This window comes from Pseudocercospora fijiensis (genome assembly GCF_000340215.1).
Source record: "Pseudocercospora fijiensis CIRAD86 unplaced genomic scaffold MYCFIscaffold_3, whole genome shotgun sequence".
In the NCBI taxonomy this organism is placed as follows: Eukaryota; Fungi; Ascomycota; class Dothideomycetes; order Mycosphaerellales; family Mycosphaerellaceae; genus Pseudocercospora; species Pseudocercospora fijiensis.
The window spans coordinates 5787106-5810817 of NW_006921534.1; the positions used below are offsets into that span (position 1 = coordinate 5787106).

The 23712-nt window shown below is 51.7% G+C and overlaps 11 protein-coding genes across 11 annotated transcripts; 5 read left to right on the plus strand and 6 right to left on the minus strand.

Moving 5' to 3' along the window:
* Window positions 1–1524: 1524 nt before the first annotated feature.
* MYCFIDRAFT_98077 (uncharacterized protein) lies at window positions 1525–3076 on the minus strand (the record flags this gene model as incomplete). The annotated part of the gene is made up of 2 exons (XM_007927401.1): window positions 1525–2246; window positions 2425–3076. Coding segments are annotated over 2 exons (1374 nt in total), but the record flags the coding sequence as incomplete, so codon positions are not given.
* Window positions 3077–5120: 2044 nt separating this feature from the next.
* Window positions 5121–6035, plus strand: MYCFIDRAFT_153180 (uncharacterized protein). Its single transcript, XM_007927402.1, has 2 exons — window positions 5121–5300; window positions 5475–6035. The coding sequence occupies exon 2, from the start codon at window positions 5489–5491 to the stop codon at window positions 5936–5938; it is 450 nt and encodes a 149-aa protein (XP_007925593.1). The 5' UTR covers window positions 5121–5300; window positions 5475–5488; the 3' UTR covers window positions 5939–6035.
* Window positions 6036–8237: 2202 nt separating this feature from the next.
* On the minus strand, window positions 8238–10112 carry MYCFIDRAFT_187830 (uncharacterized protein; the record flags this gene model as incomplete). Its single annotated transcript, XM_007927403.1, has 4 exons — window positions 8238–9517; window positions 9570–9790; window positions 9911–9980; window positions 10040–10112. The coding sequence occupies 4 exons, from the start codon at window positions 10110–10112 to the stop codon at window positions 8238–8240; spliced, it is 1644 nt and encodes a 547-aa protein (XP_007925594.1).
* Window positions 10113–10616: 504 nt separating this feature from the next.
* Window positions 10617–11964, plus strand: MYCFIDRAFT_153182 (uncharacterized protein). The gene is made up of 4 exons (XM_007927404.1): window positions 10617–10676; window positions 10897–10977; window positions 11027–11536; window positions 11587–11964. The coding sequence occupies exons 1-4, from the start codon at window positions 10674–10676 to the stop codon at window positions 11785–11787; spliced, it is 795 nt and encodes a 264-aa protein (XP_007925595.1). The 5' UTR covers window positions 10617–10673; the 3' UTR covers window positions 11788–11964.
* Window positions 11965–12989: 1025 nt separating this feature from the next.
* Window positions 12990–14317, plus strand: MYCFIDRAFT_83127 (uncharacterized protein; the record flags this gene model as incomplete). The annotated part of the gene is made up of 2 exons (XM_007926192.1): window positions 12990–14195; window positions 14300–14317. The coding sequence occupies 2 exons, from the start codon at window positions 12990–12992 to the stop codon at window positions 14315–14317; spliced, it is 1224 nt and encodes a 407-aa protein (XP_007924383.1).
* Window positions 14318–14776: 459 nt separating this feature from the next.
* On the minus strand, window positions 14777–16756 carry MYCFIDRAFT_60039 (uncharacterized protein; the record flags this gene model as incomplete). The annotated part of the gene is made up of 3 exons (XM_007926121.1): window positions 14777–15388; window positions 15449–16286; window positions 16348–16756. The coding sequence occupies 3 exons, from the start codon at window positions 16754–16756 to the stop codon at window positions 14947–14949; spliced, it is 1689 nt and encodes a 562-aa protein (XP_007924312.1). The 3' UTR covers window positions 14777–14946.
* An 819-nt stretch (window positions 16757–17575) lies between these two features.
* On the plus strand, window positions 17576–18434 carry MYCFIDRAFT_60044 (uncharacterized protein). Its single transcript, XM_007926122.1, has 2 exons — window positions 17576–18087; window positions 18136–18434. The coding sequence occupies exons 1-2, from the start codon at window positions 17689–17691 to the stop codon at window positions 18319–18321; spliced, it is 585 nt and encodes a 194-aa protein (XP_007924313.1). The 5' UTR covers window positions 17576–17688; the 3' UTR covers window positions 18322–18434.
* MYCFIDRAFT_153192 (uncharacterized protein) lies at window positions 18402–19675 on the minus strand (the record flags this gene model as incomplete). Its single annotated transcript, XM_007927405.1, has 1 exon — window positions 18402–19675. The coding sequence occupies exon 1, from the start codon at window positions 19560–19562 to the stop codon at window positions 18402–18404; it is 1161 nt and encodes a 386-aa protein (XP_007925596.1). The 5' UTR covers window positions 19563–19675.
* MYCFIDRAFT_173974 (uncharacterized protein) lies at window positions 19630–20485 on the minus strand (the record flags this gene model as incomplete). Its single annotated transcript, XM_007927406.1, has 7 exons — window positions 19630–19674; window positions 19703–19817; window positions 19865–20089; window positions 20122–20176; window positions 20221–20251; window positions 20290–20329; window positions 20355–20485. 7 exons carry the CDS (start codon window positions 20483–20485, stop codon window positions 19630–19632), a joined length of 642 nt encoding a protein of 213 aa, XP_007925597.1.
* A 23-nt stretch (window positions 20486–20508) lies between these two features.
* MYCFIDRAFT_173975 (uncharacterized protein) lies at window positions 20509–21363 on the plus strand (the record flags this gene model as incomplete). The annotated part of the gene is made up of 3 exons (XM_007927407.1): window positions 20509–20662; window positions 20721–21292; window positions 21343–21363. 3 exons carry the CDS (start codon window positions 20509–20511, stop codon window positions 21361–21363), a joined length of 747 nt encoding a protein of 248 aa, XP_007925598.1.
* A 244-nt stretch (window positions 21364–21607) lies between these two features.
* On the minus strand, window positions 21608–23069 carry MYCFIDRAFT_211052 (uncharacterized protein). The gene has a single exon (XM_007927408.1). It carries the CDS (start codon window positions 23050–23052, stop codon window positions 21790–21792), a length of 1263 nt encoding a protein of 420 aa, XP_007925599.1. The 5' UTR covers window positions 23053–23069; the 3' UTR covers window positions 21608–21789.
* Window positions 23070–23712: the final 643 nt, after the last annotated feature.

Below are 23712 nucleotides of genomic sequence, written 5' to 3' on the forward strand. Positions count from 1 at the left end.
AGCAATATAGGCCTTTACTACGTCGTCCGGAGCGGTTAGACAACTACTGTTTAGATTAATGCCGAAGCTAGATTAAGCTAATATCTTATGCTATATCTTCTAGTCCGCTTTAAGCGTAGTAAGCTTGTTCTTTATAGAAGCGGCTATAATACGAGCCTTCCGCTACGCCTATATAATAATAAGGTTTACTACTATTGCTACTGCTACAAACAGCCCCTTCTTAAAGCTAGAATCGGCCCTCTCGCTATAGTTCTTACACCTATCGATAGCACTAGTTATAAGGCACTATGTCTCGGCATTATTAAACCGCTAGTTGCCTTCTACTTCTACTAGCGCTAGATTAAGTGCCGCTAACAGCTCGTCGAGTGTCTCTAAGTCCTATATATCCGGTAATTGCGAGTAGTTAGGCGGTAGTTCTAGCTAAGAGTACTAAGACTAGTTAATTGCTTAAGATTCTATTCTTTGCTAACAAATTTGCTAGGCAACCGATAATCTACGAGCGACTAGACTAGTAGCGGTCTCTTATATCGAATAGCGAGTAGCCGTTGCTATATTATTATTATAATCGCCTCCTTCTACTTTCTACTACCTAAAGCTACTACCTAAAGCTACTATCTAAAGTCTACGGAGGTTACGAGACTAGCTAAGAACGCTAATACCGAGATTGCGACGATAGGATAACCGTACGAGAATATATACCTTATAATTCTATTTACTTATAGTAGCGGCCGCTAGGCTATTAAGTTATATACTAATAACCGCTACGATATTGCATATTAGATTACGAAGAGGATAGGCTCTTATTTCTTAAATCTTATCTATCCGCCCGCTAAGAGATCGATTATACCTAGAAATTAATTTATTACAAATTCGCCCTCTCGCGCGCTTCCGATTCTTACGTGCTTAGTATACTCCTCTTACTAACTAGAATTATAATATAAGCCTTATAACAAGCTTGTTATAATAATAATTAGCGATTTGAATTTCTATCTCGTCCGGGAACGCGAGTATTTGCCGCTTAGGATCTAGATGCTTCTTTACTATAGTAGAATAATAGCAATTATTAATAATGTCCTATAGTTCTAGTTCTAGTTCTCCTATTATCTACCTTCAGAAGACGACTAATGCGACTTTCTGTCTAATAATAATAATAATAGTGCTTGTAATAATAGAAAAGTGTATATATAGGTCGGTCGATCCGGGGTTTCGGGTTTAGGACAGTTCCGTTAAAATGCAAGCAAGCAAGTAAGCAAGCAAGTATAAAAGCATACAAGTATACCCTAATTAAGCGAGATAGCGGACGGGGGTAGTCCCTAAAAACGGGATCTAACTGATCAAAGCTAGCGTACTATCTAAAGGAATTATCCACACCTTTAAAAATTTCACGTCTAACGTTTTCAAGCTAGCTGCCGTTTACGGGGATTACCCCCGTCCGCCATCTCGCTGAATCAGGGTGTACACACAGCTTCTTGGCAATCCTCATCATCTTCTTCTGCGTCTGCGTCTTGTTCAAACATGCCAAATTCCCGGCACCAACCTCCTCCAAACATCTCCCGGATCATATTTCTTTTGAATAGCTTTTAACATTCCTCTTTGCGAAGGGGTGAGGTTTGCGAATGGATTTTGATCTCTTGCGGCGAAATTTGGGTATATGAATGGGTGTAAGGCGGAAAGATCTCTTAGATTTTTTTCTAACGCGATGCGGAGGTTTTTGGATGAGGTTTCGAAATAGGAGTCTTGACTTGAATTGGTCCAAGAGATTTCGAGAATGAGGAGGAGGAGGAGTGGGCCATGATGAGGGTTGAGGTTGAAGATGTTGGGTTGGGATGGGAGGTGGGGGAGTGTTAATGGTTGGAAGGTTACGGTGAGGGTGCCGGATTGGTCGAATTTGAGGGTGGAGGTGAAGGAGGTGATGGTGTCGTGGATGGCGGACATGGCTTTGGTGGAGGATTTTGAGGTCAACGTGAACTTGGTTCGCCGTTGGCCCGGAGGATTGGTTTTGCTGATTTCTTTTGCGCTGGATCCGATGGTTGTCCTTCGCAAGCTGCTTGCTTTGTGCGGGATTGCTGTGAAGGGTTGTATGAGATCGGAGTCGCCTTCGGTGTTCAATAGGTAAGCTGTGTACTCAAATTGCTTTCGTGCCTCGGACCAGGCGAAGGAGAGATAGCCGGACTGCTCTGGTTCAGTCTTGGCGCGGTTTCCGAGGTCGTCTAGTGCATCGAATAGTTTGGCGGTTTCGTCGCTGCCTGTTGAATATGATGTGGTCAGCTTTAGCTTCAGGATTAGGACACAGATTTAGTCAAGTCGCGGGCTAACCGAAGCGTGCTCGACGTAAGACAGCGATAGTTCCCATGCCGACACTCATCGATGCAATGGTCTGCAGAGGAGTAATATCACATTCCTTTAAGACCTGTTACGACTTACCAGGGCTGTACGCTACTTCACCGGCGTACACAGCTGAGTTCGAGATCGTTGGCATCTTGATCTGAGTAACAATTCCAAACGCGCCTAAAGATCCCTTCAAAGCATAGAAGATGTCATCGTTATAATGCTCCGTGGCCCACAATATTTGTCCTCGTGGTGTTACCACCTGAAGATCAAGCACGCTATCACAGGTCCAGCCGTGCTCGTTAGTGAACCAGGAGAGTCCGCCTCCAAGAACGTAACCACCAACTCCGACATGAGCAACCCGACCGCCCGAGACAGTCAAATTGTGCGGTTCGAGAACAGCATAGACGTCTTCCCAACGGGCTCCAGGACCAAGATAGACAGCGCTGTTCTTATCTGCAAGGCTGACCTGATTCAGCCGTGCCAGATCAATAGTGATTCCGTGGTCGATGTTAGAAGCTCCAGTGTTGGAAGAATGTCCTCCTGAGGCCACGGCTATGCTGACATTCTGAGGGATGATGATGTCTGCGAGGGCTTCTGCAATATCTCTGGCATTGCGAGGATAGAAGCGGCATTCTGGGGTCAATTCTGCTTGCTGAGCCGTCCAGTAGGCTGCCTGGCTATCAGCATAAGACTTGTCGTGAGAAGCAGAAACTTGTGCAGGGAATGTCGCCGAAAGCAGGTCGCACTATTCTGATCAGTACCGTACGTAGTAGGACGTGAGAGGATCGCAGCCTTACTGGGGATCTGTAGTTCTGCAAGCTCTGCTGTGCCTGCCACTGGAGCTGAGCATTGACTTTCCACAGGACCGATGCAGATAGGCATGCCAGCACGCATATAACGGCCATTGTTGTTCCGGTGAGCTTTTGAGTGCATGTGATCCGTAGCTAAGCTGATGGCAAGATCCATAAGGAAACATGCAGCATTCAATGCATGCTGGGCGGGATGGTTTGTTGGCGCTGATGCAGCGCAAAGAGTCGCTTCCTGCTCTTCCCCTACCATACCTCAGGCTCGGTTTTGCCGTGCTGTCCTACAAAAGTGCAGTGTCCACGCGTCAAGCAGAATATCTACTGGGTAATGCCACTGCAGCCAATGTCGGTACTTGACCCGAAGATTGTTCGAAGGGCCGAAGGCAGGGGTGCTAGTGGGGGAAATTCCGAATCAGGATATATCACTCGCTTGTATCAGCTCAGTCACATGACTGCTACATGACTTCTTGGCATATGAAGAATTTTCACACTGTCCGACAATGCAGTATGACGTAACTAATCAACTGCGCTTTGCGTGATAGCTTGGTTCCGCTTCCGCAGAGCTTGGATCGCCGGGTGGGCCGTAGCATCTCCCACGCGCTAAGGTACACTGGAAATCTTCGCGACGCCTTGCGTCTTGCGCTCAACTTGACTTCTTTGCTCCAACACGGTCAGCACGGCCATCCAGAGGCCGGCTCTCATATGGAGGGCTATGACCTGATGGCTTTATTTGGCCTCAATACTGCGCAGCAGGCGAATGCTGAAGATGAGGTAGATGACAATGACGACGACTTTTACAACGAACATAGTGCACCCAATGGTGATGCTCAAGCCGGTGTATGTGCTCTCGCTGATTTGCATGTGAGTAGACTGACTCGAAGAACTTGACAGGCAGCAAACCACCAAACAGTAGACGCACAGGCCCAGAAGCTTGCCGAAGAGAAGAAAGCTGAGAACCAGCGGCAGGCAGAGCTTCTGCGAGCCAAATTGATCGCTCGCCGTCAAAACACTCCCGCCAAACAAACAAATCCATCCCGCCAAAACACTCCTTCCAAAACACCTGCACCTCCTGCGAAGCATCACAGCTCGTCTGTCAACATGTCGAGCGATCCGCCAGCGCCGCCAGAAGACAAGAGCAGGAAAGCCGCCGACCAATCGACCGCTGTTTCCACCCTGGAGATGTTGATTGCAGAAGGCAAAGCCTACGCGGATGCAAAGACTGCCGCGCTTGCTGCGAAGCCAGCTTCTCCGGACGTCAATACTACAAAGAGCAAAAAGGCGGACCAGCAGGTCAATGGCACCAAGACGAGCGCAATTACTGCTCAAGGGGCGATCAAGACAGAGCAACCGCCAAACCCAGAACCATCTCGACCAATCGAGCAGCAACGTTCAACTAACCTCTCAGACTCATACTATGCTGATCTTCCAGCCTGGCTGGAACTCACAGGCTACCACGATGTCGAATTCCGCAACAATAAGCTCCGCACCTACAAGGAGCGCCGCACTCTTGAAGAGGAGGCTGCGAGAATCGCTGAGCGTTTGGAGAAGCTGAGGCAAATTGAGCAACAAGAGATGCAGCAGATAAGGCTGAGCACGCCCATGCCGACACCCAAGATGGCGCCGCCCCCTCTGCCATCTGCTATGCCTCCTGCCACTAACGGCGTCAAGCGTGCACGCTCACCAGAAGCAACGCCCACCGCGAAGAACGCCAGACGTCGTGAGGTATGTGAAATTGAGTGATTGTAGCTCACCCATCCTAGTCATCGGTCACATGGCCTTCATGAGTTCACCAGACTGACTATTCTCAGGACAATGGTGGCTTCCGCATTCGTGGCGCCACTGAAGCTACTGACAATCGCCAATCCCGTCGTCTCAGCCGCAGTCCACCCACTTTCGATCGTCGCAGTCCACCCACTCTCGATCGTCGCACCGCCTACCCCGACACTCGCCGTCGCTCCATCGACGAGCGCTCTGAGCGTTCCAGAGATCCATCCTTGGAGCGTAGGCAGTCTTACTACCGTCGCGATGGCGAGCCACCACGCTACGATCACTACGTTCCGAGAGACCCTCCATCACGCACCGCATACAGTGCAACGCCAATCGCATCACGCCATTCTGGTCAAAAATATCGAGGCAGCGCAGCGCTCGAACTCAGAAAAGGCGGTTAGTACCTCTGAACCTGCTATGGCGTATGCTTGATGCATCCTTGAATTTGCTGCGTTTTGGCCAGTCTGCTTGGCAGGAAGGATTGTTGTCTGCAGAAGGAAATTGATTGAGTCTTGCATTACATCGATTTCTGCTTCCTTGGCCATGGTCTAACTTGTACATTACTCTCAGGTGTACGATACTTCATGATCAAATCTTGGACCCACGAAAATGTGAACGCCGCCCAGCGTGAAGGTGTCTGGGCAACCCAAGAGAAGAATGAACAACTACTAACTGAAGCCTTCAAAACATCTCGACATGTAATCCTCCTTTTCTCCGTAAACAAGTCGATGGCATTTCAAGGCTACGCTCTTATGACCTCGCTGCCGGATCCTGATCTTCCAGAGCCAGCCTGGGCTGCTAAGCTGAACTGGGCAACTTCTGCGACTTTCACAGTGAAATGGCTCGGAACTACTTCAATCCCCTTCCGTACGATTGGTCATCTCAAGAATACTTTGAACATTAATGAGGATGGAGAGCCACTTGCTGTGCTGGTTGGCAAGGACGGTCAAGAGATATCTGCAGATGCTGGCATGGGTGTGGTCTGGGTTCTCGATGAGGCGGAGGCCAACGCGAGGGATGGAAGACTGCGTTGATGAATAGGGTCTTGATTTCCGATTGCCTCGAATGGCCAGGACGAGGAGTGCGATGGAATCAAAATAGATAGCACACGAAATCAAAGGCTTTCATTGCAGGCCCATCACTACACTACCATGTCGTCATTTCTGGAAGTGCAAACGAAATCGTGAATCGATCCATATCCCAGCGGCTCGCGCAACCAGCATGTCGTTAGTAAATAATACTGGCTTCGCACATGCAAGGCTTCGACCTCTATGCCCTGGCACGCTCCATGGCTGGAAAGGACCTTAAAGTGCTGAAGATACCTTGCCTACTTGCAATGAGTGGATACCACATTCAACACGGAGATTACAGAGCGCGCAGAATCATCGAAGGACTGAAAAAAATGTGATACTCCCTGGCCTCAAGGCGGGTCATCAATTTGACAATCTCGAACATTGTTTCTCGGGCCTCACTGTGTTATTTCCGATAGTTTCACGAACAGCTGCTACGTAGGTATGGTAATTACATCAAGAAAAAGCAAAATACATCAATCTGGGCGCCTGGATTGATGTCCGGTTTGTAGCGCAAGGCTGAGTGCCTGAGGCATCAATTTTCGACGAGCGATTGTGCAACGCCCTCTTGTCTGGTGACACGCATGCGTGGTACCTGCAGCATCTAGCGAGTACAGTTCTATTCATTGCAGGCCTCTGGCTCGGTTCCTCCAGAACCTTACAGTCTCCTTCAGGACGCACGATCACGGATCCTCTTGCATGCCATCGACTGAAACAAGAGCGCTGGCCTTTCAGAACAGCTCAGCCGTTCGGCCGTTCGGTACCCTGCTTTGTCGACCATTAGGCGACGCCGGTAGGCATTACATGTAGTACTGTCTGAATGTCGTCCAATCCTTTCAAGGTCCGGGGGATAAGGAGGTCAGGACCCCGGGGGATACCTGCCACAGAGCGTTGCCTTCAGATGAAGAGAGACAAGTACCCTTCCCAGCTTCAGGAAATCTCCTCGAACAACCTCCAGAAACATTTGTAATTCATCAAAAGTATCGTTACCTCTCCTTGCTAATGTTCTTGAATGTGTATGAGAGCCAATGTACATGCACCTTATCTCCTCGCGGAGCTGACAGCTTGGAGCAAGAAGTTGAGTCAGATGAGTTGCCGCCGCACGTGCCCCGGGTTTCCGTCGAGTACTCGCTCTGATCAGGGCCAGGATAGTAAGGTAGGGTAGATAGCTTCCTTGTGTAAGGTATGGCAGTCTTGAAATGTCAAAGGAGAAAAGAACGAAAAGATTGCCAAGATTGGTGCCTGCAGCAAACGTGCAGGTCTAGCAGAGTGCCCCATGGGATTGCCTCCTGCCTTTCGTCATGCACAGACTGCGCGATTTATCTGGGTCTTCCGTGATTTGGTTTTGGCCGTGTGGCCTTCATCGGGGCCAAGGCAGGTGGTTTGGCTGGTTGGTGATGGATGATGGGTGCAGCTGTTTGCAGTTGCCTTTCGCATGCTTGTTCAATCGGAACAACTCGATTCTTGTCTAGAATGTCGCACTGTAGTCGCACGATTTTCAAGAAGAGCTGATCCGAGCCAATGGAATCCGATTGCACTGGTCAGCCATGAGCAGGCGCCGCCCAGATGCTTTGCAGTGCCTCCGTCACTGAAGGCTCTGAAGTCGTCAGTATAGCTGTCGCAAAAGATTGCAAGATGAACATCACCTTTCAGACTAGCAGCATCTGTCCGCTCTCCCTTGACCCTGATCACTATGCAATCCAACCTTCTTCGTCAGCTATCCCAGCACCATCAGCAGATATCTGACAACGTTTCCACTCTGAGACCTATTAACAGTCATCTTCGGCACCCTCGCAACAGCACTGGCAGCGGCTACACTTGTCATGGGAGAAATCTCTATATTCCTGGAGCATCGCCGTCAGCGCGGATCAATGGCTTGCATCGAACGTCAACCGCTGAACTTGGCCTCATTCCGTATGCAAAATGGCTTGGCGCCTCTTCACCCAGGACACTGACCTTGAAGCAGAAACAGCTCAAACGAAGTCGCACATAACGAACAAATATCAAGATGACGATTGCCGAAGGCGACTAACAGGAACCACCATTTCATTTTCATCGCTGTCCTGATTGACCAAGCCTCCCAACCCACATCCATAGGGAAGTTCCCGTCTCATCTACAAAGCAACCGCTCCAGTGGGCAAAGACTAGCAGCGGGTATCACGAACGATAAAATGCCGAAAAAGGGAAGGACGCATGGATTCCGAAACTTTCGCCAGTCCTGTATGCGCCATGCTTCAAAAAGCCTCCTATGTCCATCCATCACTTAAAAATCGATCAAACTGCCTTGGTTCGGGTTCTGCTGCGGCGGTCTCGCTCCAAATGGGTTATTGCCGCCAAAGCCACCCGCAGGACCAGTCTGTGCTGGGAATTGCTGTTGTGGCGCCTGGCTGAAGAATGGGTTGTTGCCGGTCTTCGCAGCCTCCAGTCTGCCCATTGATCCTGCACCAGCGCTGTTTACGAAAGTGCCAGGTGCAGTGTGCTGGGAAGGAATACGCAGATCGCCAACATTTCCGAATGTGTCCTGCCCATCGCCAGTAGCCAGCAGCGAGTTAAGCTTGGCCTGGTACGGGTCTTGGGGTGGTCGTTGCGTTTGTTGTGGCTGGATCGGGGAGGCGGTAGGCTGTGGCGCTGTGAAGTTTTGGATCGGGTTCGGTCGTGACTGAAATTGCTGCGTCGCTTGCTGTTCGCGTAGCGTGTCAAGAGTCGGTTGTCTAAAAGGCGAGGATGTTTGACGTTGCGGGGCTTGGGACGCAAATGGGTTGTTCGATCCTGTTGGCTGAACACCGATGGGCGACTGAGTCGCATTGTTCGATGCCCATGGGTTGTTCGATCCAGGCTGAGCAGTGGGTTGCTCTTGCACCGGCTGCTGCTGTTGTTGTTGGCCAAAGCCATTCATCTGGTTCGCCCATGGATTGTATGTGGTTTGTGGCTGAATGAATTGCTGTTGTGGTTGCTGCATCTGTTCCCAACCAGTCTGCTGTGGTTGTTGATAGCCAAATCCATTCTGAAAAGCGGTCTGCTGTGGCTGCATTCCGGTCGGCTGACTGTAAGCATTGTTCAAATATCCAGTCTGCTGAGGTTGCTGGATGGGGTTACCAAACCAGTCCACAGCAGCCTGTTGCTGGTAGCCTTGGTTGAAACCGGTTGGCTGTGGCGCTTGGCCTGGAGTATCGTCAAACAGCAGATCTTCTTGCTGCGCATCCGCCAATTGACGCTGCCTCAATTCTTCCTCTTCTTTGCTCAGCTTCAATGCCTTTGCCAAATCATCATCAGTATCCACTGGCTGGCCCTTTCCTCTTCTCGCAGCATCTTCCTCCGCTTGGTGCTTCGAGGCCTCAAGCGCAAGTTTATATTCGAGATCGTCATCGTCATTCGGCGGTCGTTGACGCTGCTGCCTTCGCTGGTGCGGTGTTGGTTCTCCGCCAAGTCCAAAGTCTTCCAATCCCGTAACACGCGACTTCCAGGAACCGCGATTTTGTCTTTCAGAACGCAGTCGCTCTTCGTCCAGGATTAGAGAAGTCAGCTCTTTGGCGGATGCGCGGACTGTCTCATGTCAGCTTTTATCATATTCATACTTTCTCCCGCCAAGACCTACTGCTCGCTCCGACATCCCGGCCGTCTTCGTCAATGTGGATGAACTCGCGCAGTGTCTTGATGATGTAGATATTCTTCCGCGCCCATGTCACGACCAATTCCGAGCCTTCATGAAGACAGTAATCCAGCACTTTCAAACTCTTCAACACATGCCTCCAGTTCTTTCCTTTGTCATTGAGTCGTTTGTCGAGCATGTCCATTACCTCGTAGAAGTCGGTCGAGCTGTGTCGCACATAGCGCCGATTAGCCCATGCTCGAGCAAGTAGAGATAGATGGAAGGCCGCCGCCAAGCAGAAGGGTATCGGCAGGCACACGAGGAGCATAGTGAAAGGACAGATTTACCTGTTGTATGTGATTCGGGCAATGTCTGCCATATCTGTGCCGGTAGGCCCCCATGGATCGTTACTGGTGGCTGTACTCCTCAATCAGCTGCCTGTGCATTCACGACGCCTGGTATATGCTTCGGCCTACCATTTCGCACCTTCACCTGCACGGAGGAGTATCCTTTGGTAACATTCTTCACGCTTCGTAGTACACCGGACATCTTGGCGGCTGTAGGCGGCAACGGTCGTCGCGCAGTCCAGTGGCTGCGGGGAGATCAGTGTTCTTCAGTAGGCGGCCGTGAAATTTCGTCAAAGCCAAGTCGAGTAACTGCAATGTCGGCGTTGAGTTTGCAGCTGTGCTCGCTCGAGATGAAGATGGCGGGATGACGTATCACTCGACCAGGTGCGCAAATGAGCCTCGCCGGGGTGAGGGCGGATGCGTGGTAGGGCAGCGATATGGAGCAGCACAATTGTCGACGAGCAAGTGGCGAATGTCGGTGCCTGCTGTGTTTGAGGAAGTGTCGTCGCGTCAAAGTTCTTGGAGATGATGAAGCCTTTTCGAAACTCTCACTGCAGCATGTCACGAGCTGCCTCTGATCGACCCACCGAGAGCTCCGGCCACGTCATCCTCAGGCACCAACGCCAAACCGCCAAGCCGCCAAGCCCGCTCACACACTCTCCAGATTCTCGACTTCAGCACGACTTTCTTCCGCACGCTCGTTGAAGCCACCACATCTAACGACACCCAATTCTATTCTTCGTTAGAACACCCGACCGTCATCATGGTAAGCATGGCATCAGACACCTGATACTCTAGCTGTCCGCCTCTGCTCGCTGATCAAATTACGCAAATTTTTCGATTCAGCGGGCATGCGACAGCAATGATCCCAATTCCACCATCCTCTGCGGAGCGATGCGTGTGACAATGGCTTGAGATGTGACGAGACATCGCACATTCTCTCTAGAGAAGACACAGCAGTAGCTGACTGTTCTTCTCAATGACAGCCTCCAAAGACCGGTGGTAAGAAGGCCGCTCCGGCTCCATTCCCAGCAAGCAAGGCTGGTGTGAGCAAGAAGCAGGCGAAGGTACGTACGATCCTACTGACTATTTCCGCTTCCTGCTGACGTTCAGAAGAACCCCCTCATCGAGCGCCGCCCGCGCAACTTCGGTATCGGCCAGGACATCCAGCCAAAGCGCAACCTCTCGCGCATGGTAAAGTGGCCGGAGTATGTCCGTCTTCAACGCCAGCGCAAGATCTTGAATATGCGCCTCAAGGTTCCACCGGCTATTGCTCAGTTCTCCAACACCCTCGACCGCAACACTGCCGCCCAGGCTTTCAAGTTGCTCACCAAGTACCGACCAGAGACCAAGGCCGAGAAGAAGGAGCGTCTGCACAAGGAGGCCACCGCCGTTGCTGAGGGCAAGAAGAAGGAGGATGTCAGCAAGAAGCCATACGCCGTCAAGTACGGTCTCAACCACATCGTTGCTCTGATTGAGGCCAAGAAGACTGCTCTCGTCCTCATCCCCAACGATGTCGACCCAATCGAGCTCGTCATCTACCTCCCAGCTCTCTGCCGTAAGATGGGTGTCCCATACGCTATTGTTAAGGGCAAAGCTCGTCTCGGAACTGTCGTCCACAAGAAGGTAATTCGTCTCACCATTTAAACTTCGCAGCCAGTACTGATATTCCCCAGACCGCCGCCGCTCTCGCTCTCACCGAGGTCCGCCAAGAGGACAAGAATGAGCTCTCCAAGCTCGTCGAGGCCATCAAGACTGGCTACATGGAGAAGAACGAGGAGGCCAAGCGTCACTGGGGTGGTGGTATCATGGGTGCCAAGGCTCAGGCTCACGACCGAAAGAAGAAGGAGCGTGCCGAGCGTGAGATCAAGATTTGAATGACTTGATTTCTTGTTTGACGTCTTTGCATGTGAACGAAGTATGTGGCGTACGGCGCTTCAAAAAAGCATGACAAGGAACACTGTCTGCAGGGAGGGAATGGGCTGTTCAGATTTGATACCACTTTGAAATGAAAGCTTTCAAGACTGCGGCTGCTCTCCCGCAGCAGGAAGATGATGTCCTTGTTGCATGATGTTCCACCTCAACTCGCTTCGCATTCCAATCTGCACATCGACCTACCTCGAACTCGTATTCCGATACCGATCTCAGAATCTTCATGCCTTTGATGCAATTGTTTCCATCAAGCAAGGCCAACAGTTACGACACCAGCATGGCATTACCGCCTCTCGTCTCAAGCAACTGGGAAGCAGCAGAATATTCCTGCCTACTCGAAATGTAATGACGCGACTTCTCTGCGCACTTTCCCGCGCCTGTACTTCTTGCATGGTGCTAAAACTGTTCAGCATGTCAATTGAATGAGTCTGCGAGAGGACGTGTCAAATCGAAATATGATGTTGGAAGGTGCGCACGATGCCTACCTTGTTCCAGGGCATCTAACGAAGCAGGAAACCCAAGAGGACCCTCGATACATGCACTTACACCAGAAGGTACTTTAGGTCTAGAGCGCTCCTCAACACACGAGAGTTGATGGCAATCATCGGGTTGCGCAAGACTCGGAGATGGGTTGGAAATGGTAAAACAAGCAACGGTCCTGAAGTGGCTTTGAGTGCACTTCGAAGTTCATTCACTTGCCGGCTGTCACATGAAGATAGCACGCAACACGCTGCACGCTGCTTTCTGTATCCAAGAGCATTCATGCACAAAAGAATATGGTTCCGCAGAGTGAATTGAGTATTGTGAATGGAGATCCATCTTCAGACTTCACGAAACCTCGCGTGAAGTCCAAGCTCACATGGCAGGTCGCACAGCAAACGCGTTCAAATGCAAACGCGGTCAAAGCGCCATCTCGGCACATGCAAAAGCAGACGCTGAAGCCGCTTTTTACCTACGCGAGACCTTTACCAAAATTTGCACAAGAAGCACGCCAGTACCTTCGCAGCTTACCGTTATTCTCCTCGCGCCTTGCAGTACACAGACATTGAGGGCTTAGCAGCACTCGAGGGATTTATAGCACGGCGTGCGCCAGCCTCGACCAAGGACACCAAAAGTATACACACCAAGACCGACTCGATTACACACCATGACCATCTACGGCTGCCCAGCATGCAACGGCACCTGGGAGGAGAAGGACGAGGCCGCTGCACATTGCTTGTACTCGAGCAGAAACATGGCCATCTATAAATGTGCTTGCGGCCGTTATCGACATTGCGATCTCGGAGACTTCATTAGACAGCACCTGAGGGGCTGCGATCAGGGCAAGGCTGTGTTCGGAGAAGGCTTCAAATGCAACAATCGCAGCTATCAGGCTGTGATGCAAAAGTGTCTCGGCCGCAAGCCAGCCAGCTTGACCTATCCATTCTCGCTCACGGAGATTCAGGAGGATAGAGAAGAGGGGGAAGCGAACGAGGTGATGCGACCAGCCTTTCCGGCAATGTCTGCGCCACCGAGAACTCTTCCTGCACCATCGCCGCCAGTGTTCGAAGAGCAGCAGCGCCCTATCAAGCGCCGTCGGGCTGGGATTCCGACTCGAGTTCCAGAGCAGTCGGCCTCGAGCCCTTCACGTCTACCTCTAGCAAGGGTCGCGACTCCCGGCGCATCTATGCCATCGCAATTCTCGACAACGCAGATGCCCAACTCTCTCAACCTTTCTGCTTCTCCAGCGCGTCCTACTTGGCTCGGACTGCCACCGCCAGGCCCATTACTCTCTTCATTGATCGGCCAAGACGCCACCCACATGTCTTTCAATAGCTTCGTCAGCAAGAGCCCTGCTGCGTCATTGACACCTGCTTCGAGCAATTTCGGTAATGGCCCAAATCGCGAGTCGCATGGTCGTTCCATCAATATGTCAAGTTCTCCCGTTCCGTTCGCTTCAGTTCCGCCATTCCTTGCTCCGCTCGGCAAGGTACACACTCATACAAATCGCGAGTTCTCTATACAGGCGAACACGTCAATCGATCCTAACGCTGTCATCGATCTCACCCATGACGACGTTGCTCCGCCCGCCAACGTAAACACTCATCCGAACCGCGAGTTCTCTACACAGGTGGACACATCAAATTCTCCGGCTCCATTCGCTTCAGTCAACAGCGCCTCTGTTCTGCCATCGCTTGCTCCGCCCGGCAACGTGACTGCAAACACTCAAACGAACCGCGAGTTCGCTACACAGGCGAAGACGTCAACCCCTTCTAACGCTGTTGTCGATCTCACCGATGACGACGTTGCTCCGAGCATTGTCCCTTCGACGGTCAACACCAGCATCCGTCCGCGTCATGAGCGGTCTTCGCAGGTAAACACTGCTTCAAGTCAGCCTTCTACTGTCAATTCAGGCTCCTCAAATGCTGCTAGGCCAGATACTCAACTTGAACGTGGTTTGTTGACTCAATCAACCAGGACTCTGGCCGGAGGTGAACAAGTGGCTCGATCCTCACAGATGGCTGCTTCTAGCAAGCCTGCTTCGACCACGCCAACAGCTGAAGAGCTCGCTAATGCCATGCCACCGAGCCGCTATGGTCCTCTTGGTGTTCCACACAGGGTGGACAAAAAACATGAAGTATGGTAGAGCTCAGTAAGCTTACATGAGCTGGCGTGTTGGAAACGAATATGGATTGATGACATTAATGACCATCCACCTGAGATTCAGGATGGAGAATAAGGAGGGAGGCTCCTGGTCAAGCTCCGTCTGATGGGATGGGCCATGATACTGGATGACTTGACGATTATTGAATGCGATTATACCATGAATTGAAATGAATGCAATGATTTGGCGTGAGTTGACTCTCCACTCCTCACCTCTTAATATATTACACTCTCGTTGGCTGCTTCCGCCATGGTCTCAGATGATGATCATACACGTCGAATAACAAGTCTGGACAATTTTTGATTGAACAAGCAGAAACAAGGTGAACTCACGCCTCACATCACCTAAAAAATCCGTGCTCGGTCTGCTGCTTCTACAATATAGATAGGCATGTACGACGGCCACACACCACGAAATATGCTTCAAGATAAGAAAATTTGTTCGAACAGCGATATCCGCCTCACTCCCAAATATGCCTAATCTTCTGCCACCCCTTAAACTCCTTCCCCTCCGTCTCCTCCGCAAGCACCTCCTGCATCCCCGTTCTCAAATCCACCAGCTCAGGCGCATGAGCCCAAGGATCACTCCAAGCATAAACCCTATGACCCGCATAAATCACCAAAAACAGTGGGATCCCAACATACGCGGTCAAAAAGCTCGAGGCGCTCCAATTCTGCGGCCAGAAGACGTTGAAACCATTGACAAGCGTAAGGAAGATGAAAGCGACGATGGCGACGTAGCTGCCCCAGGGTTGAAAGCTGGAGTGGTAGGGGAGATCTTTGTAGGTGATTCCTTGAGCGATGCAGGCTTTGCGGAAGCGTAAGTAGACGATTCCGCAGCAGATCCAGGAAATGAAGCCCGAGGTGTTGGTTAGGTTTACGAACCAGTTGAAGACGACGGAGCTGGAGGGATGGTCAGTTAGTGGTAAGTTGTGGAAAGTTTTTGAGGATTGATTTGCTTACCCGGAATTTGCGACGTTGAGGTATGCCAGAGCGCAGAAGAGAGAGCTGGCGATCACGGCGTTGTAGGGTACTCCGTTCTTTGTGCAGGCTTTGAACATTCTTGGTGCGTTGCCGCTCAGTGCTAGAGCGTACAGTGATCGACTTGATAGGAACAGGAATGAGTTTCCAGAGGACCAAGCTGAGATTATGATACCCGCGTTGACGACCGAGTCGAGACCAGTGATTCCAGCATTCTTCATCGCCACGACGAAAGGCGAAGATCCAGCACCAGCACCACCGTTCGTGAGACGCTTCTCGTTGGACGGCACAATCACGCCAATGGCAAGGACAGAACCAACGTAGAAAATCACCAGACGATAGATGTACCGCTTCGCAGCAGTCGGAAGGTTGCGTCTCGGACTCTCCATCTCGCCTCCAGTAGCGATGAGAAGCTCAGGTGCGAAAGCGAAGGGGAAAGCAGACAGAACCAGGGTTGAAAGCACAGCCAAGAAGCGACCGGTATCACCCTCTGCCAGGTATGTGTTCGCAGCGCCTGGATCCTTCCAGTATCTGAAACCCAGGCGATCTTTACTCGGACCTCCGCCGAAGAAGAGTATAACAGACAGAATGAGAAGACCAATCATCATAATGATCTTCAAACCCGCAAACCAGAATTCCGTCTCGCCGTAGAATTTTACAGGTAAAGCGTTCAGACCAACAATGACCACAATCATGATACTGATCCACACGGCGATATTGACCGGCGGACTCCAGTAGTCAATAACCAGTCCCGCAGCTGTAATCTCGTACGGAACCAAGATCCCGAGGGAGTAGAAATATAGCCATCCCATAGCGAACCCTCAAGCCTCGTCAGCAAAACCCATCGTTCAAGAAAAAAAACGGGGTTGCAAAAATCTTACCAAGACTCCTACTAACATACCTCCACCCAAACATATTCATCGAACAACCCTTCGTCGGAAGCCACGCCGACAACTCCACCATTCCCGTAACAATACACCAGACCAAAAACGACATGAGCGCATACGTTCCGAGAATGAACGCTGGTCCCCCACGAGCCAGAGTCTGACCTGAGCCTACGAATAATCCTGTCCCGATCGTGCCCCCCAAAGCAATCATCTGCGCATGTCTGCTCTTGAGACCTCTTTGCGTAGACTCATACCGATCATCAAAAATCTCCCCCGTCAGGACTTCCGGATTGATAACGCTACTCCGCCGCCGGACAGCGCCATCTTCATTGGAGGATTTCGTATAGCCTAGATGGTGGTCGGAGATGGAAATGGGGCCTTTTTCGACTTCGTGGCCGGACATGGTAGAATGACCAAGCCCAAAAAAACAACAACGAAAATCTAAGGGAAAGAATGAAAACGACTTACCTCCACTACTGCTATATATCTCTTAGTTATACCAATTCCCCTGTGGTGCCATGACCTACCTGCCTGCGGATGCTTGTGATCCAAGCCAAGACCGCGAAGAAGCACCCTCTCGGGTCTATGTCCTGAATCTATGCGTAGGTGACAAGGGTTCGTGGAGCTGACTGGAGAGCGTTTCGAGGCTCTTATCGCAGCCAAGACTCTAGATGGGCTAGAAGCTTGGTTTACATGCTAATAAGAGGCATGGAACGGAGAATCTGCGGTGGCCGGAGCTGGAGAAGATGGAGTGCGGCAAGAAGGGGGAGGGTTTGGGTGTTTTGGAGACCGGGTTGTTGATAGGGAGTGGTGTTCTTTTTTTCATGGCTTTCAACGCGGGCAATATTCTACAGTAATCATCGTGAGCTTTCTTCTTCTTCTTCTCATCGTGTTTCTGTTGCAACAATTACGGTCTTATTACCCCAAGGAATCGATCTCATTCTCGCGTACCGCGCCGTCTCGCGTGGCCAAATCGCGGGTATTCTATCGAAACATGCCTGTCACTCTCGTGGTCAGGTTGGTGACCCTGCGTGTGCCTGCCTATTACGGCGTTCGGAGAAGGAGGCTGGGCTGTGCAAGATAAGGATGACCGATGACATGACCTACAGTCGAAGGTTCGGATGTGAAGTCGAGACTGGACAGAGGGGTGCGAACGCATTGGTGATGATGGAGACATGGAATGAGCGCTCTTCATCATCATCATCATCGTCATTAACCTACAGCAGCAGCAGCGGGGTAGGTAGAGGTCAAGCTCGACAACGGCAAGTACACATATGTTCAAGAATCCATTCAAGCTTCTCCTTTCTCGCGGGCATCGAGATCTTCATATCAAAAATGTCACAATCAGGAAAAGCATTCCGAGAACTCACCGGGCAGAAGCCTTCGACCGCGACGACCAGCGATTCCACCTTGATCATCGTCGATGCGCAGAACGAATATGCCGAGGGAGCATTAAAGGTCACGAATGCTGCGGAGACGAGAGAGGCGACTGCGGGATTGTTGGAAAGGTATCGTGCAGCAAAGGGAAGAGTCGTGCACGTCACACATTCAGTCCCCGAAGGCACGCCGGTCTTTACGCCGGGGACGAGGCTTGCGGAAGAGTTTGATGAGTTGAAGCCGAAGGATGGCGAGAAGGTTGTACAGAAGATTCATCCGTCTGCTTTTGCGGATACGGTCCTTCATGACTACCTGAGAGGCAGTGGTGGGCAGAAGATTGTGCTTGCTGGATACATGGTGAGAAAGAGTGGAGGGGAGTGGGTTGATAATTCTAACTTGTGCTAGGCACACGTCTGCGTATCGACAACAGCCCGCGACGGTGCGAGACTTGGATACGATGTGCTGATCGCCGAGGACTGTGTTGGCGACCGTGATATTCCAGGAGCCAGTGGAGCTGAGGTGACGAAGATGGTCATGCACGAGCTTGCAGATTTCTTTGCGACTGTGGTGAAGAGCACTGATATCAAGTAAATTGAACGTGATTCAGAGCACAATTCTGATCTCATACGAATTCCAGATGTTGGAGACGAAACTCTAGCTCCACTATATCATCATAGCGATCTCAAAAAGCCCAGCACGCATTGAGTGACCTTCTCAGACTGTTCTTGCTGCACCCAATGTCCAGCGTGATCAATCAACGTGGTTCCTCTGAAGCAGCCTGGCTTGACAGCTTTGGGATCTTCGTAGGCCTCGAAAGCACCAGGTTGCTGAAAATTGCCCCAATCTTGCTTGCCACTGATGAATGCGCAAGGAACTTCGATCCTGCGGCCAGCATACAACAGCATGTCTCTTTTGGACTGAGGCGTCGACGCCGTCTGAGCACGATACCAATTCAATGCACCTTGAAAGCCCACGCGGCTCCACTCCTTTACGTATACGTCCAAGTCCTCGGGTGGCAGCCATGATTCTGTCTTTTGATAGTCTTCGCCTTCCATATTTTTCGCTATAGACTGTGGAAATGTGTCGTCCTTCGCCATGATATAGTACTCCGGCATGACTTCGATCTCTTTGGCACTCCACTCCTTGAGCGGATGTGGATCGTTCTTGTCCCAGTCTGCAGACTTAAGATGAAAATAGCCCCGTAGATACTTCTGTAGACCTTGAGGAGGATTATTCCAGTCATTCGCTGCACCAGGCGATGAGTTGTACCACTTATAGTGCTTGCGGGGAGGGTTGAGCTTGGCCAGCTCAGCTTGAATGTCTATCGGTTGCTTCTGAGATTGATCTCCAAGCTGTGGTGCAGGCGGCGGATGGTGAGGATGGCTCATCTGAATAGTTGCTTTGAAGACATCTGGTCGCATTAGAGCTGCCATCGCCGATGACACAGCACCAAAATCGTGACCGATAATGGCAGCGGCTTCTATATATCCAAGCTTATAGACAAGGCAGACCAAGTCGCGCACCAGATTTGTGAAGACATACTGTGTTAGATCGACTTGATCATATGGCTTGTCTTCCCATCCAGTCGTTCTGCCGTAGCCACGTTGGTCCATAGCAACAGCATAATACCCAGCTTGGGCAACGTCTGGCAGGATTCGTCGCCATGAATAGGCTAGTTCTGGGTAGCCATGACAGAACAATACGAGTGGCCTTCCTGGATCTCCAGCCTTGAGAATGTGCCAGTTCAGTGCGCAAGAAGCTGTGCAATCGACGTAGTCTTCAGACACTCCAGCCGGGAGTGTCAGGGGTTCAAGGTGCTTCGCGTGTGACATGGTATCGTCGATGTTAGATAATCAATCCTTGAGCAATGATTAAAACTTAGCATCAAATATACATCAATCAAGAGACGTTCCCAGGATGGGAAGCGTTCAGGCTCATCGTTCTCTTAGAGTTGCAAGACATGACGCTGCACCGAGGTCGGAAGGAGCTTTTGTTGTGGATGCATGACAGAGCTCTCAGCCGAGTACAACCCGTCCAGAGCTAGGTCGTTGCTGCTCTCCCGGAGGCCATCACTGCTTGCTGTGACTCTTCCGCACACATATACAGCGAGGGTTCTCGCGACAAACCATTTCACTGAAAATGGTGGAGTGTTGGTTCAAAGTGCCCTGACTGAACACGACACGGGAGTGACGATGGCGTCCAATCTCGGTAGCAGAGCAGAGCCTCAGCCGAGGGCAAGTCTAGCGCGTTCCGTTCCAGGACGCGACAAGCAGGGATTACGCGGACCGAGACGGCAGGCCGTGCTACGCGAAACTTTGACACGCGATCATTCAAGAAGGCTGCGGTGTATCGCGTGAAGCTTCCACACGTCTCATCCAGACCCTATGTGACTGAGTCTCACCTTCGCAGACGACCGCCTTCAGCATAACGTCGCCGCCACAAGCGGCTTAATGCCTGTCCAATGCTGCATGGGCGGGTATCTACGTGCACGATTTTCCACAAACCCGTAAAGAGGTGTTGTCTAGCCTCACAAGGGAGAGAGATACGAGACAACTCCACTTGTTGATGCCGTAAAAAGTGACTGTTCAAGGTCTTTCCTCTTTCACTCTTCACTGCTGCAAAACCGTTTCGCGTTGCGCTGAATTTTCCTCACCTCACCGCAGTCACTCGTTTGAGCTTCGACTTCAGCGCAGCACACAAACACGAAACCAGCACCTCGACCAGCGATCAACTTCCACCACCGACGACGCTGCATGAAAAATCGGAGTTGATTCCACCATGTACGCTCTCGCCACGAGATACCTAACCCTCCTCGCCCCCCTCGCCGGTGCCGCCCTCGCTCTCGACGGCATCGTAGCACCATCCACCATCAAAGCCGGCACAGCCTTCAACATAACCTTCCAAAACGCAAACCCCGACACCTACCGCGTCTGTAAGTCCCAGCCCTCCATGCACACCCCAAAACCATTCCAACTCTGATCACCTCCCAGACCTCGCCGCCTCCCTCTCCGGCTCCAACGGACCAACCTGCTACCTCCTCAACACCACCACCCTCAACACCACCGTCCCCCTCACCCTCACCATCCCCCCCAGCATCGGCCCCTCCGCAACCTACTACACAATCGGCATCTCCGACCTCACCACCCAGCAATCCGCAACCTTCAGCAACCCCTTCAACCTGACATCCGCCAACGGAACCTACACCGCCTACGAAAACAACCTGCACTCCTCACCCTTCTGGGACCCGGAAAATCTGCCTTGCGAAGCCTATCCTTGCGCCAGGAAATGCGCCATGGAGTTTTATCCCGAGGATCTCGAGGAAGTGGAGGCCTATGAGAGGATGAAGGGGTGTATTCTGGGGTGTGAGGGGGTGGTGAGTGCGGGGAATTTGACGGGGCCGGGGCAGGCTACCAGTACTGGTGCTAGTGCTAGTGCCAGTGCTACGACTTCTGGGGAGGGTTCAACGGCGACGGAGGCTGCGGCGGCGGCGACGAGTAGTGGGGCGGCGAATCGGAATGTTTATGCTGCGGCTGCGGCGGTGGCAGGAGTTGGTGCTCTCGCGGTTTTGCTCTAGGGACTTCGACGTTACGAAGGGCGTGCACAGGCAGGCAGATGTACGATGTGACGAGCTGAAGATTGCTAGGCTGTGATGGCGGGAATTCAGCCGCGGCGTTCCTGTATCAAGTCAATGAAGCATAGTGTACAGATAACGCGACAGGCCACGAGAGACAGAGACCGCAAGGAAAACTAAAAAAAGGCAATCGCATGAAATAATTGTTGAGAGAATCACCGTCCTTGACTCTAAATTTCACAAAGAATGAATGCGCGAAGCCATCAGGCCGGCTGGGTATACTAACATGACAGATGACAAATTCTTCGGAATGCTGTTGAGAACAGCTATGGTATCCCACTCAATCTCCTCGTCTTCTTACTTGGTGATGTCGTGCCTCAAGCGCCGCTGAAGTAGCACTCAAATTGGGCAATAGATATTACACATTATGATAAAAGGGAACTGTGCCTGCTGGCTGCACACTAGTAGCTCTTCAGCGGTGACGCTCTCTAGTCATTAAGACCGAAAGCACGTCTCAACATGCCAAACTTTTTCTTCTTGCCCGTGCGTGCACTGTACACGACTTTAGAATTGGATTCCGGCGGTTCGGAGAATCTGACGTTGTGGCCGCTCGCACTCCTCTGCAGCTGCCCAGGTGTTCCATCAGATGTGGCTGGACGAGCCTCACCTTTGAGCTCTTCGACATTGTCGGGGATTTTGGGAACAGCTGGAAGAGGCCACTCGCCTGTAGACGTCTGACCCATCATCGGTGGTGCTGTTGCCGTGGAGAAAGTGGAGTCACCACGCTTCATACGCGGTGGCTGGTTGGAGCTCCGTCGCGTCAGCTTGCCGGGGCTTGTGGGACTCTGAGGTCGTGCATTTGGGGTAATGGGTGATGCCGTAGCCGTAGGCGGACGCTGTGTGACTAGTGGACTTGATGGCATCGGTGGTGCTTCACTTTGATGGAAAGAGTGTTTGGTCACGGATTTCTGGCTGCTGCGATTGCGACGCAGGATACTGCCCATGAACGTTCGACGCTTCTTGTCAGACGAGAAGTCGATCTCATCAGGCCTGGACTTGGGCTCGGGAGTCTCTTCACCTGTCGGCTTCCGAAGACTGCCCTGTGTCAGCATTTGACCTTGCTTGCCATCTTCTTGAGGCGGTGTCTGTGGTGGGGCCGGAGTCTGCTCCGTGCCGAGCTTCTTCCTCGCAGCATCCATTGCTTTATCGATATCTGCTGAGCTTGGCACCATGGGTGTGGCCTGCTTTTCGCGTTTCCGAGACGCTGTCTTCGTATCGTTCTGGTCGTCCGAGTCCTCTAAATCGGTGGAATCGCCGTCTTCCTGCCCTTGTCGACGAGGTATGCCACGCACCGGAGCCAGTGGTTCATCGTCTTCATCGTCAGAGTCAGCGAAACGACTTCTGAATGGAAGTCGCCTAGGCGCTTCGTCATCAGAGTCATCCGAATCTACAAATCGCGATTTGAATCGACTCTGTATCTGACTTGGCGCAGGCTTCTGGCGCGCAGCTTTAGGAGGCGGTTGTGAACTCCTCAAAGTGGTCATACGACTGCTTCCAGCATCGACAGAATTTCCACGCAAAGACTGTCTGATATCCTTCTGCTTCTTGCGCCCAAAGAACGATCCAGTAGGCGAAAGTGATCGAATGCTGAACGAGTCCTTGCCTTTGGCTCGAGGAGGCGTTGGCGAGACTGGTCGCTCCTCTCGCTGTGGAGGTCCTGTGACTGAGTTTGTCCGCATGCTCCGCTTCATGGCGTAGCGACCTTGCGAGTCAACAGTCGACTGAGAGCCTCTGCGCTTCTTCTTGAAGCTGCTCTCAGAATCGGAGTCATGACTCAACTCCTTCTGCAATCTCGCACTCACTACAGGTTGAGCTTGAGTTCTCGACTGAGGGCGTGGAGGCGCAGTATCTCGGGACATGCGGGATTGGGTCATGGCAGCGCCGGCAGATGACGAGGAAAGACCACCTGAAGAATCAGGTCGCAAACTCTTTTTCTGCAAAGCTCCTTTCGGCTCTGCCGTTGAAGACTGCCTGGATGAAGGCCGATCGCGTAGAGAAGATGCTGCCATTCCATCTCGCATCGACCTGCGCATGCGAACTGGCCCATCAGCGGTTGTGGTCGCAGGAGCTGGCGAAGGGCCGGGTTGCGCACGCATCGTCTTTTTCAGCATGGCGGATTGTGCTGGCTGGACGTCACGATGAGCTGGCGTTGACTTCTGCACAGGAGCATTTGCAGCAGCTGGCGATGAACCAGTCGTGGGTCTGAGTGCAGACTTCTTGGTCTTGGTCTTGCTCGCGGCAGGGGCCGGGCGCGCTTCATCGTCTGACGAGAGATGTTCACGCTCCATCTGCTCTCGCTGGACCTTGGTGAGATTTGACCAATAAGCTGTGGCTTCGCTCCAGTCGCCATT

Bases quoted from the DNA above. Each gene is read 5' to 3' on its own strand.
- MYCFIDRAFT_60044 (XM_007926122.1), top strand. From the start codon at position 17,689: ATGTCACAATCAGGAAAAGCATTCCGAGAACTCACCGGGCAGAAGCCT. The intron at 18,088-18,135 runs GTGAGAAAGAGT...AACTTGTGCTAG, and splicing joins TTGTGCTTGCTGGATACATG to GCACACGTCTGCGTATCGAC.
- MYCFIDRAFT_153182 (XM_007927404.1), top strand. The intron at 10,978-11,026 runs GTACGTACGATC...GACGTTCAGAAG, and splicing joins TGAGCAAGAAGCAGGCGAAG to AACCCCCTCATCGAGCGCCG. The intron at 11,537-11,586 runs GTAATTCGTCTC...GATATTCCCCAG, and splicing joins GAACTGTCGTCCACAAGAAG to ACCGCCGCCGCTCTCGCTCT.
- MYCFIDRAFT_153180 (XM_007927402.1), top strand. From the start codon at position 5,489: ATGATCAAATCTTGGACCCACGAAAATGTGAACGCCGCCCAGCGTGAA.
- MYCFIDRAFT_211052 (XM_007927408.1), bottom strand. From the start codon at position 23,052: ATGAAGCGGAGCATGCGGACAAACTCAGTCACAGGACCTCCACAGCGA.